The sequence below is a fragment of the Rutilus rutilus genome (assembly GCF_951802725.1).
Source record: "Rutilus rutilus genome assembly, chromosome: 20".
Classification (NCBI taxonomy): domain Eukaryota; kingdom Metazoa; phylum Chordata; class Actinopteri; order Cypriniformes; family Leuciscidae; genus Rutilus; species Rutilus rutilus.
The window spans coordinates 12,032,989-12,053,884 of record NC_140225.1 but is presented as its reverse complement, the minus strand read 5'-3'; the positions used below and the strand labels follow the sequence as shown (position 1 = coordinate 12,053,884).

General features: G+C 36.6%; 1 protein-coding gene across 1 annotated transcript; it reads right to left on the bottom strand.

Annotated features, from left to right (window-relative positions):
- Positions 1 to 863: 863 nt before the first annotated feature.
- LOC311279488 (neurotrypsin) lies at positions 864 to 20,047 on the bottom strand. The gene is made up of 14 exons (XM_084391020.1): positions 19,748 to 20,047; positions 17,451 to 17,493; positions 13,549 to 13,791; positions 9,730 to 9,868; positions 9,453 to 9,631; positions 8,571 to 8,718; positions 6,729 to 6,907; positions 6,429 to 6,570; positions 6,005 to 6,219; positions 5,290 to 5,431; positions 4,930 to 5,208; positions 4,156 to 4,278; positions 3,742 to 4,022; positions 864 to 2,828 (listed from the first exon to the last, which is right to left on the bottom strand). The coding sequence occupies exons 1-14, from the start codon at positions 19,826 to 19,828 to the stop codon at positions 2,509 to 2,511; spliced, it is 2,514 nt and encodes an 837-aa protein (XP_084247146.1). The 5' UTR covers positions 19,829 to 20,047; the 3' UTR covers positions 864 to 2,508.
- Between the last annotated feature and the right edge of the window lie 849 nt (positions 20,048 to 20,896).

The window sequence follows — 20,896 nt, the reverse complement described above, 5'->3', positions numbered from 1 at the left end:
GTAACAATGAACGAATAGTGACTTGGATAGAGCTTCTTTTAGCAATGCAACGATTCATGTTGCTGTGCTGGTATCACGCAAATAGTGGACTTTTATCATTTTCAGAGCCAGTATCAATTCCAGCATAATTTTTGGAATTTGGTGCCACCCAAATTGCAGGATAATATGATTACAATTTACAATATGCTATAAGTCCACTGATATTTTGTATTGTTATAATTTTGTATACAAAAATTAGGCTGCTTAGGCTATTTAAAATGAATAAAGCATGCAAAAAAAATCTGATTCTATTATATTTATCTTGAAATAAGTAATTGTTTGACTGTTTTAAAATTAGGTGACATTATTAAGATAAGAGTCATGCATTTACCTTTACTACAAAGGATTTTATTATTTGAAGTCTAAAGTAATAGACATTGGGTCTCAATATTTTTGCAAAACTGCTGGATGTAATATTAGATTTAAAAAAAAAATTAAAGTCAGATTATCTTCAGACTATGATTAATAAAGGTTGCCAACTGTATATTCTGTTCTTAAAACCATTTATAAGTATGCTGGAAAACTGTTTGTTCTTTTGAATATTTTGTTTTGTTTTTGTTACTTATTTAGTCATTTTTTTCTACTTACTTTAATCGATAAAAACAACTTAATCTACAACAAATTTATATACCTATATTTATTTGGATGTTGCAGAATCAATGTTTATTGAAATAGACTTTGATAATAAATATTTTGATGACTTATTTATTTCATTCATTATCATTTCTAGCAGATATAAAGCATGATCATATTGTTGTGTACCTGCAACATAAAGGGTGTGAAAGAGTTAATTTCACCATTAACAATAATAATACATATTCAAAACCCTTTCATATGTTTATTTTTTAATCAGCCTGTTCCAATGTTACATTTTAAACATTTAATACACACACAATTTAAGATAAATTATTAATATCATGATGCCTTAACATTACACTATGCATTTTGATTAGCTTGTTTTTGCTTTCCCATCATCATTCTCAGAACAAGAAAATAAAGTGCAGAGAAGGACATGCATTTAAATCTGTTGAACCCATATTGTTTCCATGTTATGTTTGGTACATTTGGTGTCTAATCATTTGACTATTCACAGTTTTGCTAAACTGGTTTAAACGAGGCTAAATTTGGCATAACCACCTATACATTTTTACATAATTACATCAAAGTTTCTGTTTGGTATTGATGAAAAACATACTGTTCATAAAGTATCAAGAAACAAAACATCTAAATAATTTGAACAGAATGGACTTGGAATTGTACTGTAAGTATGCTTTGCCATTAAACTTGACTAATTACTAAAGTGGTCTTCTCCACCTCTCCTTCTGTCTATGCCTATTTCAGCAATTCTTGAGAAGCAGAATTCACTGCAGGAAGCAAATGTAACAACATCACTAAAGCCCATTTAACACAACTTCCATGTAATATAATGACTGACCGAAAATGATAACAGATGACATAATTTACTTTTCAGCAGCAGATTCTGACCATATGTGAAATAAATATGAAAAAAAAGACAGTTGCCCTGAATATTAGTCTTTTGTATTGTAATTTATACTTACAACATACTATAAAGCCCCTAAGGAGACATGGTGGTGAAAAAAAAAAAAAGAGATAGGAGGAATAATTATATTTCAATACACTTGGGTTCTTTTGCAAAAGTATTGCGTTCCCCCGAGAAACTTTGCGTTCACTCACAAAAGCACTGAAATATAGTTTTCCACCCACATCATAGTATTTACAGCACCTGTTTTGTACAAATGCAAAAGTTTTTCAAGCATTTATATAGTTTTTGCTCCCATCTCATGTTTTCCCCATGTCATCCAGCCGATTAACAGTACAATGCTTAATTTCACTGATATTATTACCTCTCTTCAGTAGGGGCTTTAGAAAAATGCAATATGTTTAAATAAACTGACACTGTTGTAAATTGTAAGCTCAATAATGATAGTTGTACCCTACATACCTTCAACAAGAGCACAAATAACCAACATACAAGTGGAATGTTGATACATTTTTACATATATGCATGCCGCTCCTTACCTTAATGAACTTCAGCTCAACAAAATATGTTTAAGTGCAATATGTGACCTGATTTAAGAATCCAGAAAAGCCAGACCAGAACACAGATCTCCCACAGATATTCCACTTTGTTGGCATGCAGATTAGTGCAAAATGACATATTTACAAAGGCTTATCTGTCAAAGACCTTTCAGTCCTGGAAAACTCCACTCACTTAATGCAGCTGTCCCTCAAAAACATACATTTGTGGCTTTACGTTCTTCTGCATGTTCACGAACGTTTCACGTGTACAGAAATGGAACTGAAATGGCATGGTGCAAGTGGTAAAATGTGCAACGCAAAAAAACGGAATCAAACCTGCTTTAAACCTAATGGCCAGCTGGTGATCCCTTCATACATAATATATATTTATACAATGCAATAAGTAGCTTTAATGTCAACACTGTAACATCACGCTTTGGCAGGGCTGTGGGTGACTTTCTCAATCCACTTCAGGAACCGGCCGACCCGTGTGTATACACCAGGATAGGTGGGGTCGCCGCAACCATGACCCCAGGAGATGATTCCTGTGAGCATCCAGTGCCCACCATCGCCCTGGCACACCAGGGGACCCCCACTGTCACCCTGACAACTGTCCACACGCCGATGGTTCGACAAGCTCCCGGCACACAACATGCGGCTGGTGAAGCGACTGCCGTAGCGTTTTTTACACTTCAAAGAGGGCAGTAATGGAACCCAGGCTTGCAGTAGTGTTCGGGAATACTCAGAGTCTAATGCAAGAAGAGAAAAAAATTAGCATCTCCAAACCTTTAAAAAAAAAAAAACATTTCAATGTATGTAAATAAATTATGTAATATAAAAATATACAGTAGCATTCAAAGGTTTGGGGTCAGTAAGATTTACTACTTGTACATTCTTTTATTCAGCAAAGACGCATTAAAGTGACAGTAAATACATTTATGCCTAGTTCTGTCATGAAACTATAGATGGCGCAGGCTGGTGGGTCCTTAACGCAAGCTGATGATATTTACAGCGTTAACTACTTGGCACAAGCTGATTGGTTCATGTCTCAACTGCAGCCAATAAGCTTGCTGCTCAACATTTAAATGGTATTTAAAGTTCGTCTAAAACCCTCCACCTTCCCCAGCTCCACCCGTATAGATCTGTTATGGGTAATTGATATGTGCTATTTGTGCAGCAGCAGTCTGTCTTACATACTCACAGCAGTGTCGTGTATATATTGGCAGTAGCAAGTTCCTACTTGCTCTGCAGCAGCAATAATCAATAGAAGCAGCAGCAATAATCTACAACAACAGCAATAATCAACAGCAGCAGCAATTCAGCAGCAGCAGCGTAGCAGATTTATTATTTATTATATTTTAAAAAATGCAGTCTTGGTGGGCATAAGACATTAAAAAAAAATCTAAAAATCTTACCAACCCCAAACTTTTGAATGTTACTGTATTTTAATTGTCATATTATAATATGTACATATGTAGATATTTGTTTGCAAAAATAGTTTTTTATCTTAATTTTCCTTATTCTATTTAATATACTGTTTATAAATAATTAATATTTACATAGTTTTTTACCCAGCATTATTAGAATAGGTCTTTCTAAAGGAAACAATTAATCATCATCAGTGTGTTCAAATCACTTTGAATATGTTTAAGTTTGCAGTACCTGTAATTCCCCAGCCGGTAATAACACAGGCAATGGGCCTCTTGCCCCTCTTGTTGCTGTGAGCCGGAAGGCAAACTGCATTAGTGTGCGGGTTAAAGGCCACACAGTTCCCATCTGTACCCTTCAACTTCAGTAAGGCAATATCATACTCCCAGCCCTGGCTGTTATACTTCCTGTGGATCACGATGCGCTCAGGAGAGAGAGTGCGCTCAAAGTCGTCCCTCTCCTCTGTGTGGTAGTCGCCGAGCCGCAGCACGTAACGGGAGGGGTCAGAACCAAACCTGAAAAAAGAGATGTTCATGCACAGCATGTTTATTTATTGCCAAGATGTCATGAATGGCATCAATTGTTACAACGTAAAGTGGTTATCATTCTATGGAGAGCCACTAGATGTCAGTAGAGTCTCTCTCTCACCTCTTGAAGCAATGAGCTGCAGTAATGACCCAACAGGAATTGATGAGAGTCGCCCCACAAAGTGGATGTGTGCCTTTCGATTGAGACCTCAGCCACAAAGATACTTGCCACGGCCAGTCCCCACTACATGACAGTTACACATGGTTTAAAACACACGTGCCAAGAAATGTACTCTTTCTGTTCATGTTGGTTTTATATGGTTAACACTTTGACACCATTTATAAAAATGTAAATTAAAATTAAAATTGAATGTGGTGTAATCACCAAAACAAAACATTTTCAGTGACCTTGAACTGACAATTATGGGGGATATTAACATGCCTAAGACTTTTGCACAGTACTGTATATAGATCAAAAATAAGTAAAACAGTAACATTGTGAAATACTACTTTAACATAACTGATTTAGCCTATATTTTAAATATATTTTGGCAAAGCTGAATTATCAGCATCATTACTCTCAGTCTTCAGTGTCACATGATCCTTCAGAAAACATTCTAATATGCTGATTTGCTGTTCAAAAGAACAGAATTTATTTGACAGAAATCTTTTGTAACATTATAAATGTCTTTACTGTCCCTTTTGATTATTATTTGATTCTTATACAGTAAAAGTGTAGTCACTTTCATGTAACAAATATACAAACATTATATGATGTTCTCCAGTGACCACAGTGCAATATAAGACAATAACAATGGCAGCTGGCCAATAAACAATAAATAACAATCCAGATGTTACAATGTTAGCAAATAATATGAACCCTGACGTCCATTACCGTAAAGACTTGTCTCCTCCAATGATCCTTCTCCTGCGCCTCTGTGTGTTGGGTCTCAAACCACATTCCTGCTTGCTCATGCCGCTGTACTTTACAGGTTCAGTGGAGTAATCACAGATGACCCCTGCGTCCTCACTGTTCCTGCAATCATGGGCGTCCGGGCCTACAGCTGAACACTCACCCAACGAAGCCTCTGTTCCAACGCACTTCACGTTATCCAGATGGATGGGTCCCTGGCCCTCGCCGAAATAAGCCATGGAGCGGGCCTTCGAGACCCCACTGATATTGAAAAGGGGAAAGAGGAACAAATAAGTGTCTGAAGATTTTGAGATGATCTTTGATCACATGAAACATTCTTACATGAATCCTAGCTGTCTGCAGACCACTCCAGCATTGATGTCATTCCAACCGTCATCACACACGCTGCCCCACTGGCCATTAATAAACACCTCTACGCGGCCCTCCTTACGGCTCTCACCATCCACCAGCCTCACCAGGGGACCTGGAACCACAGCATAGCTAGAAACAGCACAGAAAAGATGGGCCTCTATAGACTTGAATATATGAGAATAATATGTATATGTAATTAGTTACAATGTAAATCCATTATCTTTTTTAAAGGATGATGTTATGCGAAATCATATCCCCCACGTGGGGTACAAAGGCATTTAATTGGCTAAGAATGTTTTTACGGGCACTCTTGTTATACAGCCCTACAATATGGTGTCAATACGGTGCCTGAAATGACAGAAAATAGCTTTTTTTATATAATTCTTTTAAAATCACATTATGTTAACGAAGATTTGATGTCAGAGCAACAAATCACTTTCTGATGATGTCAATATTTTTTACTCCATGTTCTAACCATGTTCTTCAAGATACAATGTTTTTTATAAGCATATATAAATATGCAAACATGCCATATTATAAAAGATGATGTTTCCTCGTATCCAATATGTTTTGGAGGGCTCTTAAAAGTGTAAAATGTTTCTTCTTGTGTAACATCTGGTTAGGATTTTGTGTTACTTTTGATGATGATAAATCTAATAAAAGTGTTTACATGGAGTTTACGCACCTCCGCCAGGAGCCACTTCAGGAATTTCATTATTATGTCCTTCTCTTTCACAGCGTATGCCCACATCTTCACTGTGGGAGCAGTCATGCTGCCCCCATTGACCATGAGCACAGTCCAGCAGAGAGCTCTCGCCCCCTTCACATTTTACCTCATCCAGCAAGATCAACCCTGTACCCTCCCCATACATCCCATCTGGAGCCACCTCAGCACGCCCTCTGTTGGACAAATAGCGGTATTGCAGCAACAGATCAGACAGCTAAATGAGAACATTTACAGTCATTCATTCTTGGTTTCCTGAGACCAAAAGATCTCAAATCAAACTTGAAAACATCTAATATGCAAAAATGTGCTGCTTTTAGTTACTTCAAAGTAGCACATCATATGCTTACATACATTTACATTAGGAATATTAGGAGTAGCTTACCGAAAACCCAGCTGTCGACACACCACCTGGGCATGACGTACAGTCCAGTTGTCATCACATACGGTGCCCCATTCTCCACTGTAATAAACCTCAAGGCGTCCTTCCCATGGGCTATCAGCTCCTACTAGACGCAAGACTCCATCTACAGCAGCATTAGCATGGATATGTTTAATCTATGCACTTACAGACAGATGAAATGGTGATAAAAGTAAAAGGGGCAGGACTTTTGGTCCTTATAGTACTTTCAATGTGTTATCATACGGGAGTGATGTTGTCTAACACAGTTCATGTCATCTTCACCTGTAAATGGGTTACAAGACACTCCAGCGTCCTCCATGTGGTCACAGTTGTGCCGGCCCCAGGGCGCATGAGGACATTCCTCAAGAGACAGTTCATTTCCTGTGCAGTGCACGCCATCCAGTACGATAGGCCCAGTGCCCTGCCCAAAGTGTGCCCATGTCCACGCCTTTGGTACACCACTAAAAATAAACAAATGCCTGTGATTCTTTCCTATGACGAAACTTTTCAAAAGTTTGGGGTCAGTACTTTTTTAAAATGAATACTTTTATTCATAAAGGATGCATTAAATCAATCAAAAATGTCAATTTTACTAAATAAAAGTATTTCAAAATGTTGTTTGAACTTTCTATTCATCAAAGAATCTGGAAAAAAATGTATCATGGTTTCCACAAGAACATTGAGCAGCAAAACTGTTTTCAACATAAATAATAAGAAATTGGGTACCAAATCAGAATTGAAGTGAACTGTTGAAGTGCTCAAGCCCTTTAAAGCGTGATGGATTCTGATTGGCTGTCAATTTTTATAATATTATTGTTCATCAGCTTGAAAAAATCATTGTGAAAGTGAGTCCAACAATCTTGTTTCTCAGTGCCGGTATTGTTATAGTTGTGGCGTGGGCTCTGCTATTATTTTACATTAAGAATGATTTTTAAAACTTTATATTTATTATCGTTATAGTTCTTGTCCTTTGTGTGAACGGGCCTTAATGGATGCTCAAAATTCAGCTTTGCCAGCCAAGAATAAATTAAACTAGAAGTATATGACAATAAATAATAGTTACTTAAAGTGTAATACTATTACAATTGTATGACACAATTGTTGTATTTTTGATCAAATAAATGCAGCCTTGTTGAGCAAAAGAGACTTCTTTCAAACTTTGGAAAAATAGTATACATTTATGATTATAACTAGGGGGAAGAAAGATACAGAGGTACCATATTAGTTCAGTTACATAACTTTGTAATGATACTTACAGTGCAAAGGCATTCAAGATAATCATTATCGATGTATATAATGTACAATAAGAGGATAGTGAGACGTGTAGTAGAAAGTGACCACAGCAAAGTATTTGGGTCTGTGTGTGCGTGTGTCTTTGGTGGTAACAGAAAACAGAACAGACAAAAATGTTAGATGGATGGTGAAGGGTAAAATCAGTTGCTTTCGATCCCACTGCAGATACATGGAGTGAATCCCTGCACCCCATCAATCATTCATACACTCCTTCCATTCATCTATATTAATAAAGTTCACTCACTGTGCTAGTGAGCGTAAAAAGGACTGTCCTTTTAAGCAGCACTCAGATTTGTGCATGACATCATCAGTGTCTCCCAGCTCAAAGCAAAACATTTATAAATATTTCTAAACATTTCTAAACAGAAAAGAGCTCAGTAACATCCTGATGATGTCCTTAATTACAAAAGCTTTCAAGCAACATTAGAAGAACTTGCTATATATCCTCTTACTCACGCTTATACGATAAGGTTCTTGTTTTTTCAAAAGGAAAGCCACAAGGCAGATCATGGAAAATGTTAGTTTTTTTTTTACTAAATGTATTTTTTAGGGCTGTCAAAGTTAACGTGTTAACTTAAGATATTTAATTTAACAACTGTATTTTCCTTTTTATCTACAGCCTCAGCCTGAAAGGTATGAAATAAAATCCAATCTGTCAACTTAATAGAAAATAAATATTTTCCAGATAATATTATATTTTATTTTAATATATATAAAACATTTTTAATTGGAAGTATTATATTTAGGTTGTCTTTCTTAAAAAAAATTCATGAAGTCATATTTGGGGGTCCTTGGCATCAAAAAGGATACATATGATGACATATTTCTTACCCCAACCCCAACTGTCTGCAAACCACTTCAGCATCAATATCATCCCATTGGTCATCACAGATAGTACCCCACCTCCCGTTATGGTACACCTCCACACGCCCCTCAAAATCCTCAAGGCCTCCCACGAGCCTCAGGGGGGCACCGTTACCTAAGCGAAACATTTCATTTATTCCGATTATTCATTTACTGCAGCAGAGAATGATTAGGACAAAATAATCAGTGAAACATTTCACACTATGTTGAGAGCAGAAGCTTAAAACTATGATGCTATATGCATCAGTAGAGATACTTTTACAAGATATATGTCTCCCACATATGGCATAATGCTTAGTAGCATGTATGTGTGCGTGGTAAATGATGGGGACGTGTAAGAACCCTTGGCAAAGCCTCAGAGATCTCAGATTGCTTTCTCCTTCCTAATGTTTCTGTGTGAATAATTCACAGCTCTCCCTAAATATACCTGACCTTGTTCTAGCAAACTGTCCCATTACAACAGGCACACGGTTTATGACTCTGCTTCTGTCTGTCATGAATTCTGTCTTCATTTAGCTCCACAGAAGGCCTTGCTAAACCCCTGTTGAAAATATATCTTACAGGGGTATGATCAGCAGAAACAGGAAGCTCGGACAAATTTAATTGACAGCATGTGACAAAGATAATGTTTCCTAACTTGCATTTGTTCTCTCTCTATATATACATCTACATCTATATAGGCCCTATATATCGATATCTATATGTACATCTATATTTATATACCTTTCAAAAGTTGAAGTAAATTAAAGTAAAAGAAAATGAATACTTTTTTTCATGCATCAAATGGATCAAAATTGAAAGTTTATATATATACAGAATAACCCCACTCAAATGAAAGAATGAACTTACCCTCTGGGACAGCACACACCACTCCGGCCTCATTGCCATGGTTACAGTCGCCGGAGACATATTTCCGGCTCCGGCACTTCAGCAGAGAATCTTCATTGCCATGGCAGCCAAGACGTTCAAAGTGGAAGAGACCAGATCCAGGTCCAAAGTAAGAGTGCCGAAGCGCAGTGCCGATTTCACTGTTGGGGAGTTAGCAGGTAATTAAATGAGAGCACATACTGAGCGTTAATCAGTTCAGAGCCTCTAGCTAATAATGAATAGAGTTTGCAGCTTATACCCGAGCCTCAGTTGTCTACAGATCACACTGGCATCTCGATCAGTCAGGTGAATGTCACACACTGCTCCCCAACGGCCATTCAGGTAAACCTCAAGACGACCACTTTTATTAGACGAAGCCCCCACCAACCGAGCCTCACCTGGAGGAAGAGGTGCAGAATCTAACACATTCAGAGATTTTGATATATAACAAAACATTGAACTTTCCCTTGAATGTCTACAGTATATATATAGTTAGGTCAATAATAAAATAAAGTCAATAATAATATTAATAATAAGAAATAAAATTAAGTTCTTGTTTCTCTGATGTCGGTTAATGGTCATCACATGCCATGCAGGTAAACAAATACAATATTTAATCTTTCTTAGTAAGTGTTTTATTTTGATTGATTTATTTTAATCCTACATTTTTATGATTTAATTACTTAATAGCTTTTCATTAAACTCACAAACCCCCTGCAGTTCCTATCAAGAAACCCAGTTTGGGAAACCCTGACGTAATGTAATATGTAATGCACTTCATATTGTTGATAATATGATACGCACCCGTTACTATATATATATATATATATATATATATATATATGCTTATCAAATGCTTTTTATGTTTTGAGAAATCCAATTCTCCATTTCCTTATTGGTTCAGATACTGTCTTCTTTCTATTCTGTGGAGAGCAGACATCCTGAAATATAATTAAATTACCTTTTACCTCCGTCTTCTTTCTCCTTGACTAGAGGACAACTTAAGTAAAAGTGGCACAGCTTACCCCACTATCACCCATTTACATCTACAGACTCTGTGAATCAACTCTCTATAATTAGTACAGAATGATCACATTAGAGACACTGTGTCTTGCAAATTATCATCTTGCTGCCACATGCCATGCTCACAGACATTAATTTAAATGCACACTAATTGTTTGAGTCTGTAACCGTGTTTAATGTTATTACATTGAAAAGAAAAGGAGGAGAGAGGCAGACAGAGATAATCACAGCTCCCAGAGATAAGGCAGATAAGATTTCAACACCAGCTTGCGACTGAACCACAGACACAGGCAGGTGATGATGACAGACCAGCACAAAGAGATCCAGAGAGCGAACAGACACTTTCAGAATGGGAGTAACACAGAGTAACAAATACACATGAGGGACGTGAGTCTGATTGATTATTAGACAATAAATGCATAGACAGGGGAAGACGAATAGAGAATATTAAAAAGAGAGGACAGAGAGAATCCTTGACTGTGGCTGCGTGCTGTGACTGCCATAATAAACGTCACTCGATTTCTGTACAACAACACCTACGCTAATATGACAGCTAGGACACAAATACTCACCAGGACACATTCACTTAATAAACACAAACAGCACGGTACAGTAAGTGCTTTTCAATGTCAAATGTAGCAAGACTAGAGCCACCTGCAACCATGCGCTACAGCCCCAAATGTTATTTTATTTTCTGCAATTTTGAATATTCTAGTTGTTTCTCTTATTTACTGTATGTATGTACTGCAGCTGTTTAAATTAGAATGACAACTGATTTAATATGAAATGAGTGTATTCCAATAACCCATTTGTATGTAAAGGACTCAAAAAGGAAACTTAGATACAAATTAGCTTGTGTTTCAAGTTTCTGCATTTTGTTTATGCTTTTGTACTGCCTCTATGCAAATAGACCTAAAAAAAATTAAACCTAAAATAAATAAAACTGTAAATTAATGAATAAATAAATATAATCATGTAAAAAAACCTATACATACACGCATCTCCAGAAAAGCATGTGTTGATCATACCGGTAATTAATTTGAGAATAATAAAGATGAATCAGAATTAGCGCACACGTTTGTCAGATTTACCAGTCTGTGGGTACAATTACAGTTTTTCTCGATTGTTTAAACACTATAACCACCCATTTCCCTAAACTATAAACACTATTCCCTGTTTTGACACATGAGTCATATTTGTTGAACTTTCACTGCAAAACTCTACACACAAATCCCTTCATTTCTCATTGCCTAGACCGTGTTGTCATTTAGAAAGCACTAGCATTCAATATTGTTCACTCAAGTCAGCACAGCTTCAGCTCAGTTAGCACACAATTACCCAAGTGGAAACACTAAGAGTCAAAATTTAACACACATCAATCAGATCCTTCAATAGATAGATAGATAAAAGGGCCCAAATCAGTTTATTGAGTTTTGGAACAATGGATCCAGAAAGACATGAAGGAAGAGGGATAAGAATGAGGAGGAGGAAGGGCAAGGACAAGAAGACAAGCAGTCTCAGATGAAATTCAAGCCACTCTAGTTGCCCATGTCTTAGTCAATGGTATGACTATGAGGGAAGCTGGGCTACGAGTAAGGCCAAATTTGAGTCGCTTTACTGTCGCCTCGAGAACCTTCATGGAGGTGTGGTGGCAAACAAAATTCTATCACTGAATAAGAGACAAACATTTCCAATAGTCTGATGAGGTTTATTTTCTTGTAAGAAAAGGCCAGCAGTCGCACAGAGTGGTTGCAGAGTGTGACAGTGAAGGGAGGGCATCCTTCATCCTTTATAGTCTTGACTCCCAGAATGTTATCTTTCTAGGCCAATGATGGTATTTCAACCATATGGGGAACATTCTTAGACTTGTTCATCATATTGTCTCCTTGAGTGGAGGCCCTCCTGTCACGTACCAACATTCTTTACCATTCCAATACAATTCCATATTAGAATAAGGTTTGTGTGTGCTCTTTTACTGTCATATGATGGTCACACACATCTTACTGTAAGTAAATATAAAAACAAATTTAGAGGAGAGAGTAAAAAAAGAAGAAGAAAAAAAAGAGTAAAACAGGAAAAAAACAAAACAATTGTGTGTGTGTGTGTGTGTGTGTGTGTGTTGTACTGTGTAGTACATGAATGAATACAAATGTGCCAATGTATCCATTGGTTGTGTCTTTTGTGTTCATCACGTTGTGAGGGGGGAACCACAAGCACCATAACTTACCAGTTTTGGAAATGTTGTTTTGAATTTATTGCACCAGTGTGTTAGACTATGTTGTAGTGTGTGTGATTTTGAGGGCTTGTGTGTCCTGTCTGAGGGCAAAGTTTGTTTTTTCAGCAAGAGTGAATGGTTTTGAGTGTAGAGCTTCATTTTGACCTGAAAATAGGATGTTTGTGGAATTGGGTGAGACGTTATGGATTTGTGTTTATAGTTTTGAGAATACGAGGCATAGTTTCAAGAAATGTGTTTAAGCAATCGAGAAAAACTGTAATATGTCTAGAACATATTCAGTGCATAATTGGCCTAATTATAACTTAGCTGGTCACAGTATATCTCTGATGTCTAAAATGATCCATGGGAGAGTCATGCTAGACTGATATAATATCTGTAACGATAACCAGCCTGCTCAAGAAACAACCTGATGAAACATTTTTGCATAGTAAAACTTATCATTTTCAAGCTTCAGATCAGAAATATAGTTTTGCACATGTGTTGGTTGGTTTGTAAATGGCTTTTGTCACTTTTACACTTAGGGTCTGTCCACACAAAATATTTTTTTGCATTCCACTGCTCTGCTTTTCCATTGTTTTTCTATCTAAACATGCGCTGGATTGACATGTTTGATCGTTGCACTCCTGTCTTCTGAAAACACAGTGCTCAAGTTAAATGAAGTTCAACTTTTAAAAACGCATCTCAAGAGCATGTTTTTTTTTACATTCCACTGACCTGCGTCTCGAATGGTCCCTTACTCTTCCTCAAAACTCAAGGTACAAAAAGATATTAAAATAACAATAAAGCTTTTGTTTAAAAAACAAAACAAGGAATGCTCACCCTGGTGGCAGTCGCAGTAGGCCCATCCGATTGCTCCTGACTTCTGTCTGAAAAAGCACCAGGGGTTGGATGCACGGTCAGGATTTCTACAGTGGTTGTGGTCACCCAGCCCACGATCAGGGTACTGCAGCATGTAGTCTGGAAAGTCAGTCCATTTTAGACAGGAAGAGCCAGAGTCTGTCTGAGACACAGATCCATTGTAATACCCCAGCTCAGTGAAGCCCTCAGAGCAGGACAGAGGTCCTATGGGAAACATGCCAAATTTAAAGTTAAATTCAGCATTCAAACTTAAACAATGCCCTTGATGGAGCATAAAATAATATTTTAAAGCAGTGGCAAATAAAGCTCAACTCATTTTAAAATCCTTGGCATGACAAAAATGTGCATGACCTAAAATGATAGGACCTTGTGTTATGTCAAAGCAGCAGTGTTGCAAACCTACGGTGGTCTTATTAGCTTTCTGATCTTGTCACTTTTTTTCTAGGAGTGAAAACCCCTACAGTCCTTCCTCTGGGTGCGGAGGGTGAGGAACAGCAGTGTGAGATACTAATGATGGCTTACTGCACTGCTGGAACAGCAAGACCTGTGAGGACCCACTATGATGAGTCACAGATTCAGACCTTACATGCCTTGTAGTGATGTGTTATACAATGTGTGTGTGTGTGTGTGTGTGTGTGTGTGTGTGTGTGTGTGTGTGTGTGTGTGTGTGTGTGTGTGTGTGTGTGGTGTGTGTGCGACATATATTTTCAAACAAATTAATATTAAGGAATTACTCAAATCACTAATAACGCAATAAAATGCATCAGTTAGTCACAATCAGGATTCTAATCAAAACCATTAAAGTAAACAAAAATATTGTGCCTTTGGAGCATTGTTGTGACCAAATTATGTGATCTATTCTAGACAAGTCTCATGTGAGAGAGCATTCACTAAAATATTTACTGTGTAGCAGGCAGCCAGAAACAACTATTTAATTTCATGCTTTAGTGTGGGTTGTTAAATTAATTTGTGAGCATTTAAACAATCATTTAATACAGCAGTCCATAACTTATTAGTTACAATCTTAAGCAGTTCCCTATTCGCTGCCAGTCTGTTCTCTAATGCTTTTCTGGAAATGTGACTAGAAAGGGAGAAAGTCCTGGGCTTTGTGCCCAGCACTGTCCAAATGCACGCTTAACTGGAGTCTTGACGTATATTCAGACAAGAGACAGACGTTAAATCCATCCACCACAAGAGAAGGATATTTAAAAAGTAGTAGTCACTTCTTTGGGTGCTTTGGGGCATTTATAAAAGAGAATGAAATAAGGAGGAGACGCTCTTTAATGCAATTAGAGGTTTACATCTCCGAAGATATAAGTCAGAATTGCATGATATAAAAGTCTCAATTGAGTGTTATAAAGTGAGAATTGCGAGATATAAACACAATTGCGAGAAATAATTCGGACTTATATTATAATTCTGTTTATATCTTGCAATTCTGACTTTATAACATGCAACTGCGACTTTATATCATGCAATTCTGACTTTATATCGCCCAATTGCGTGTTATAAAGTCAGAATTGCGAGATATAAACATGCAATTCTGACTTTATATCTCCCAATTGCGTGTTATAAAGTCAGAATTGCGAGATATAAACATGCAATTCTGAGAAAAAAAGTCAGAATTGCGAGTTTATTTCTCGCAATTGCAACTTTATATCACGCGATTCTGACTTTATAACACACAATTGCGACTTTATATCACGCAATTCTGACTTTATAACTCGCAATTGCGACTTTATATCTCACAATTTTGAAATTGTCAGAATTGCGAGATGTAAACTTGCAATTGTGAGAAAAAAGTTCGAATTGTGAGGTAAAAAGTCACAATTACCTTTTTTATTTTTTATTCTGTGGCGGAAACAAGCTTCCATAGAATTGATCAGATCTAAAAAAAAAAAAAGCTCCTGAGAATTTATGGGCCTGTTGTGCAGGATCAAACAGAGGACATTGTGCCCTAGTCTCTCTTTAGAAGCAGGTGCTAAACCCTTAGGGAGAGAGAGATGAGACAATCTCAAACTCTGAGTATTATGGGCAAAAATGCTAGCAGATGTAACGCCAGAAAAGTATTTACACCTGTATGCATATACAAATCTACAACCAGCGGACACATAGCCTAACCCTGCTTATGTAGGTTACTTTAGACTTATTGAGCTGAGACAAATGCACTTAAAGACTGATGGCCAAGATAAGCATATTAGAGCTAAAGCATCACTGCAACTCTATTACGTCATCCTCTTCTATCTACATTATTCCAAAAATAACTGTAAACAAAGTACTGAAAAAAACCTCACACAGTATCATTCCATATCTTATGAAAAACATGTTTCATCGGGGACCAGTATTAGATTTCCAATCTGAGCCATTTTTAAACGTCGAGTCCATCCATTATGATTATCTCAATTTAGGAAGAGACAACAGAGGAGCATGCCATGGCTATCTGACATCTCACCGAACAAAAAAAACCCCATAATCTAATGATAAAATATTGATAACTATTTTCATGGTATGGCTGATAACCAATATGTAATGCAATATAATATAATGTAATGCAATGTAATTAATATAATTTAATATAACCTTTATCAAATATAATATATATATATATGCATAAATTTGATAATGTTATATTATATTAATTATATATATATATATATATATATATATATAGGCAATAAATGAAAAAAATATACTATCAGTCAATAACTGGTACTGATATATATTGTGAATTTCAGTATCATAAATATGTGCTAGTCGATGATAAAACACCATACACTGTGTGAATATAGTATATGAGCAAAAAAAATTATCTATGGAAAGGAGATTTGATTGTTGATGTTTCCAATTTTAAAATATTTTCGACATTATAAATATGTGCACGTTAATAGTTCAACAGTCTAAAATATTTTCTTGCACACATTCGCGTCTCGTCTCGTCTCGTGAGAGCTCAGGTTCCACGCTGTATGTCGGTCTATACATACAGTAAAGCAATTTGCTGAAATAGCATCAGGGTTGAGTTCCACTCATATTTATCATGGTGTTACAGTTATAGAGCACGATAAAGACCACCAACGAGACTCCTGGTGGTATCACAAGAGACTAAATATAAGTGGTTTAACAGCAGAGGCTGCTGGCCTGTGTAAAATAAGTCTACATATGAGGCAATCATAGAGGAATCTCACACTGCCCCAGCATGAACTGGGAGTAGGTTGACGGTTCTGTGGGAAGGTTGAGTATATTTCAGCATCCTGCCCTAAGGATGTCGGCGCACAAACCTGTCCAGACTTGGAAGGCAAGGAAAGCAATAAAGTTCACAGAATATGAATATGACACGTGTAATATGCAAAAACAGTGGGACATTCAGTCTCAAATTAGCGACTCCTCAAAGCCCATCAATGCCACAGTTGCTTCTCATCCATTCACTGTCATCAGTAAGTGTTTGTGCTTTACTCATATTACAAGCACATTGAATATTGTGTTTCTCTCCATGCAATCTTGTCTGAGAAGCAATTGTTGTGGTTGAGTATTTCTTGAACTCTGCCGTAGGGAAACACAGACAAATATATCTCTCTTGACAGTCGAGTGTTTTTGCATCGGTTAATGTTGTATAAAATACAGTGCCAAGCAAGGATGTGGTTATTGGCACTGAAAGAGATGCTCTTTACGAGAACAGAGTACAGTGACATTTCAGCTGCAACCAATAAGTGTGTGCCTGAATTAGGTGGCATAATTTAATTTCCCAAGCAAATGTTCTCACAAAAGAGATGCTGGTATATCGCCAAACAGGATTCCAGCTTGCACCTTTATTTAACCTTTAAGAAATAGTGAAAAATATAGACTTGTAAATGCATGTAAGTGCCTACCTGAGCTCTGCAGGGTATTTAGGTACACAGCGCTCTGTCTTGCCTATGAAGACAAAACAACAACAGTCAGTTTACTTCTTTCACTAACAAAAAAGTAAAAAAATTAAAAGTAACAAGGACAAGGTTTATTTGGACATGTTCTTTAGCATATTCTTAGAATTGCCATGTGAAATGAATGGGTAATCATTTGGTATTCATTTTGGTATATCAATTTGGAATTGGTATTTTGTTTAATATATACAAAAGTATCATGGTATCCCAATCTAATATCTTCACGGTTCCACACTCTTAAAAATAACGGTTCCAAAAGGGGGGTTTGCAGCGATGCCATAGATAGAAGAACCATTTTTTGGTTCTTCAAAGAACCTTTCAGTGAAGAGTTCTTAAAAGAACCATTTTTTTTCTTAGATTGAAGAACATTTTAATAATCTAAAGAACTTTTCCACTAAAAAGAACCTTTTGTGCAATGGATGTTAAAGATTCTTCATGGAACCATGACACTTTTGTAAGGGCATGACAAATAAATGAAGTGAATAATAATAATGGCTAGACAATAACTGGACTTAGGACTTAAACACATACAGCCTTATTTGTAGTTTATACCATTTTATTTTTGTTTGAGTTACGTGTTGTTTTGATCCCAAAAACAAGCTGCCAGCCTTAGTCAGAGGTTTTCTCCCTAGAGGAAGGCTATTAAAGGTATCCGTTGCTTTACGACAGGAAAATGTCACAAAGACATGAGTTAATGGTGTGGAGCAGTTATGCTTTAGCAGAACTTCAGCTGAGATCAAAGAACACTTTCATGATCAAGCCATTATGTGACTGCTACTGTGTGAGATGGGTGTGATGAAGGGAATGAGCATCACACTTTTCTCCCATCCTCATTCCTCACTAAACTGCAAGCAAACAATGGGACAGGACGCTTGCAGTGTACTAGAGGGTGTAAGTACAATTAAGATGCAAGTTTCTCAAACCTTCAGACTAAAAATAACAGCAAGTATACGTTAACTGTCCTATTGTCCTATAAGAAAATGTTTTGTCTCAAGATGCACGCCAGTATTTTTTTCTAAGGCATTAAATGTTCTAATTAAACTAAGGCCTAATCCTGGCTTGGTCAAAGTCCTGTCTGTGAAACCAGGCCTTAATATAAAATATTAAACAGTAAACACTATATATAACTGAACATTTGCTCTAAGTGTTTTAGTTTAGATGTTCTTGAAAATGGCACAAAGCCTGACTCCAATAACACAACCTAAATGACCCGAAGACAATAGAAGGGTTAAGCTTTGGTTGTCTGATGTGCTCAGCTTGCACAGGATATGTACGGCTTTAGTATATTCTCCCAAGTCATTATGTTCTGTTTATTATTTTCATGAATGTTTTGTTCATTCATATCTCCCTGCTGAAACATCTTAACAGTGTGGCTTTCAAGTATGTTGACTGATTTTAGTGGGGTTTTGGACACTTTTCAGCTTATCAGGCCACAGCAGACCAGCTGAAGATCATCTTAAACCATCTGAAACCAGAAAACCCACTTAGACTGGTTTAATGCTTTATTTTACAGTTTTATTTTATGTTACATTTGTTACATGTAGGCTACTTACTGTAGTAATAGCAGTAAATTATGCATAATTGAATGCAACTAACTCTAAACCAAACTCTATTCCTAATCCGAAGTGCATGGTGTTCATTACTTAAACTGTAACAAGGAAATATTAAAATAGTGCAACCATGTTTTTTTTTAAATTAAGTAGGGACATAAATAAGACAAAAATAGGGACTAAGACAAAATAAAAACTTATAACGCAAAATATTATGGAAACATATGACATCATAAGAGACGTGTAAATATGCATATACACGGCTCTCATTATCTCGTGATTATTATTTAGATACTTTAAATAGATTAAATGTATTCGGGGCAAAGTACACCTCAGCCACAAAAAACGAACAAAGACTGCATAATTCCTTCTGTAACAATCACCACACACTTTCACGTGATACACGACGTTAATGTCACAGATCAACATTTTTAATCTTTCGCGTGTCGACTTCCATTCTAACTACTCATTTAACAGAAGAAAAATGTACAATCTCATTTTACAGACTAGTAAAAAAAAAAAAAAAACATTACTGTACACGTATTTATTAGGCTAGCCTAAAAAAACAGCTTTTTGTCGCCGTCTGAACTCCTCTACTAAAACCAAAGGAACGCTTAAATAAATAAATCACAGACAGTTTGACTGTTTGTGAGCTGCCTAAGAACTTATTAGTCATAGCTAACTGAGTTTACATACCTCGCCGTAGACACCGACAGATAAACGAAATACAACAGCGATAGAGAGAATCCCAGTGATATCCATCCTGTCATTGACCATACATCCAGCACAACTGTCCCATCATCGCTCTCCGCGGGCATACAGGGAAAGTCGGACGCCTTCCCGCCTCAAAATGTTTATAAATGTATGTTCCAGAAGAAGAAACATTGAAAATGATCAGATAGAACAAAACAATATTGTGTAAACTTCTAAAAGTCCAACGACACGACTGACACCCCTCCCATGCTGAGGTCTGGCTGAGGTCTGACTGAGGTTTGCGTTCACTTCACTGAGGTGAAGAAAGAAGAGACGCCGCTCCTGCAGCCTTCAGTACTACAAATGATTATAGGACATAAACATTTATGGAGCACAGTGCAGAGAGGCTATGGCAAGCCGTTTTAACAATTATTCATTTAAACTAACTATCATTTATTTTTATATTAGGCTACTAGTAGGTAACCAATGGTGACTATCCTATTTGACTAGTAACTAATCATTAGATAGGCCTGCTTATGTCAATAGGCCTATTGCTGACTTTTATTTGGTAGACAAAGATTAAATAAATTAAATAATATATAAAATATTTAAATTACTTTAGGCTACTGTGATTTAATAAATAAACAACATTGATAGATTATGCTAAACAACTTGAGCCAATTTCCCCCATGCACAGCTAATGCCAACATTGACTATATGCAACATCGGTATAATTACAAGAAAAGGATTTTAAAATGTTGCTGATCGCTTTGATTGGTGAACAAATATTAAAAAACATTTAAAGAAAATAGACATGAAATGAAAATAAACCTTCTAAATGGATGTTATAGATCTTATGTGAACCACTCATCTGTGCATACATTTCTTTTTTTATTTTGAAACATAGGATCCAATCAGCTACCGATGTATAGAGCTAAGTACCCATCCTTCTTTCTTTTTCTTTTTCAATACTCTTTTACACTCTGATGTGTCACAATATTGAAGAAAAGATCTGTCGCTACTTCTGTCTCATCGTGACTTTAGTTTAAAAGATTGTCAGTCTACTTGTGACAAAGTTTTAATGACACTTAAATGAGAAAGAAAAATCTCTTGACAGTTATTCGTGAGAAAATGTAACTATTTTATGATGCA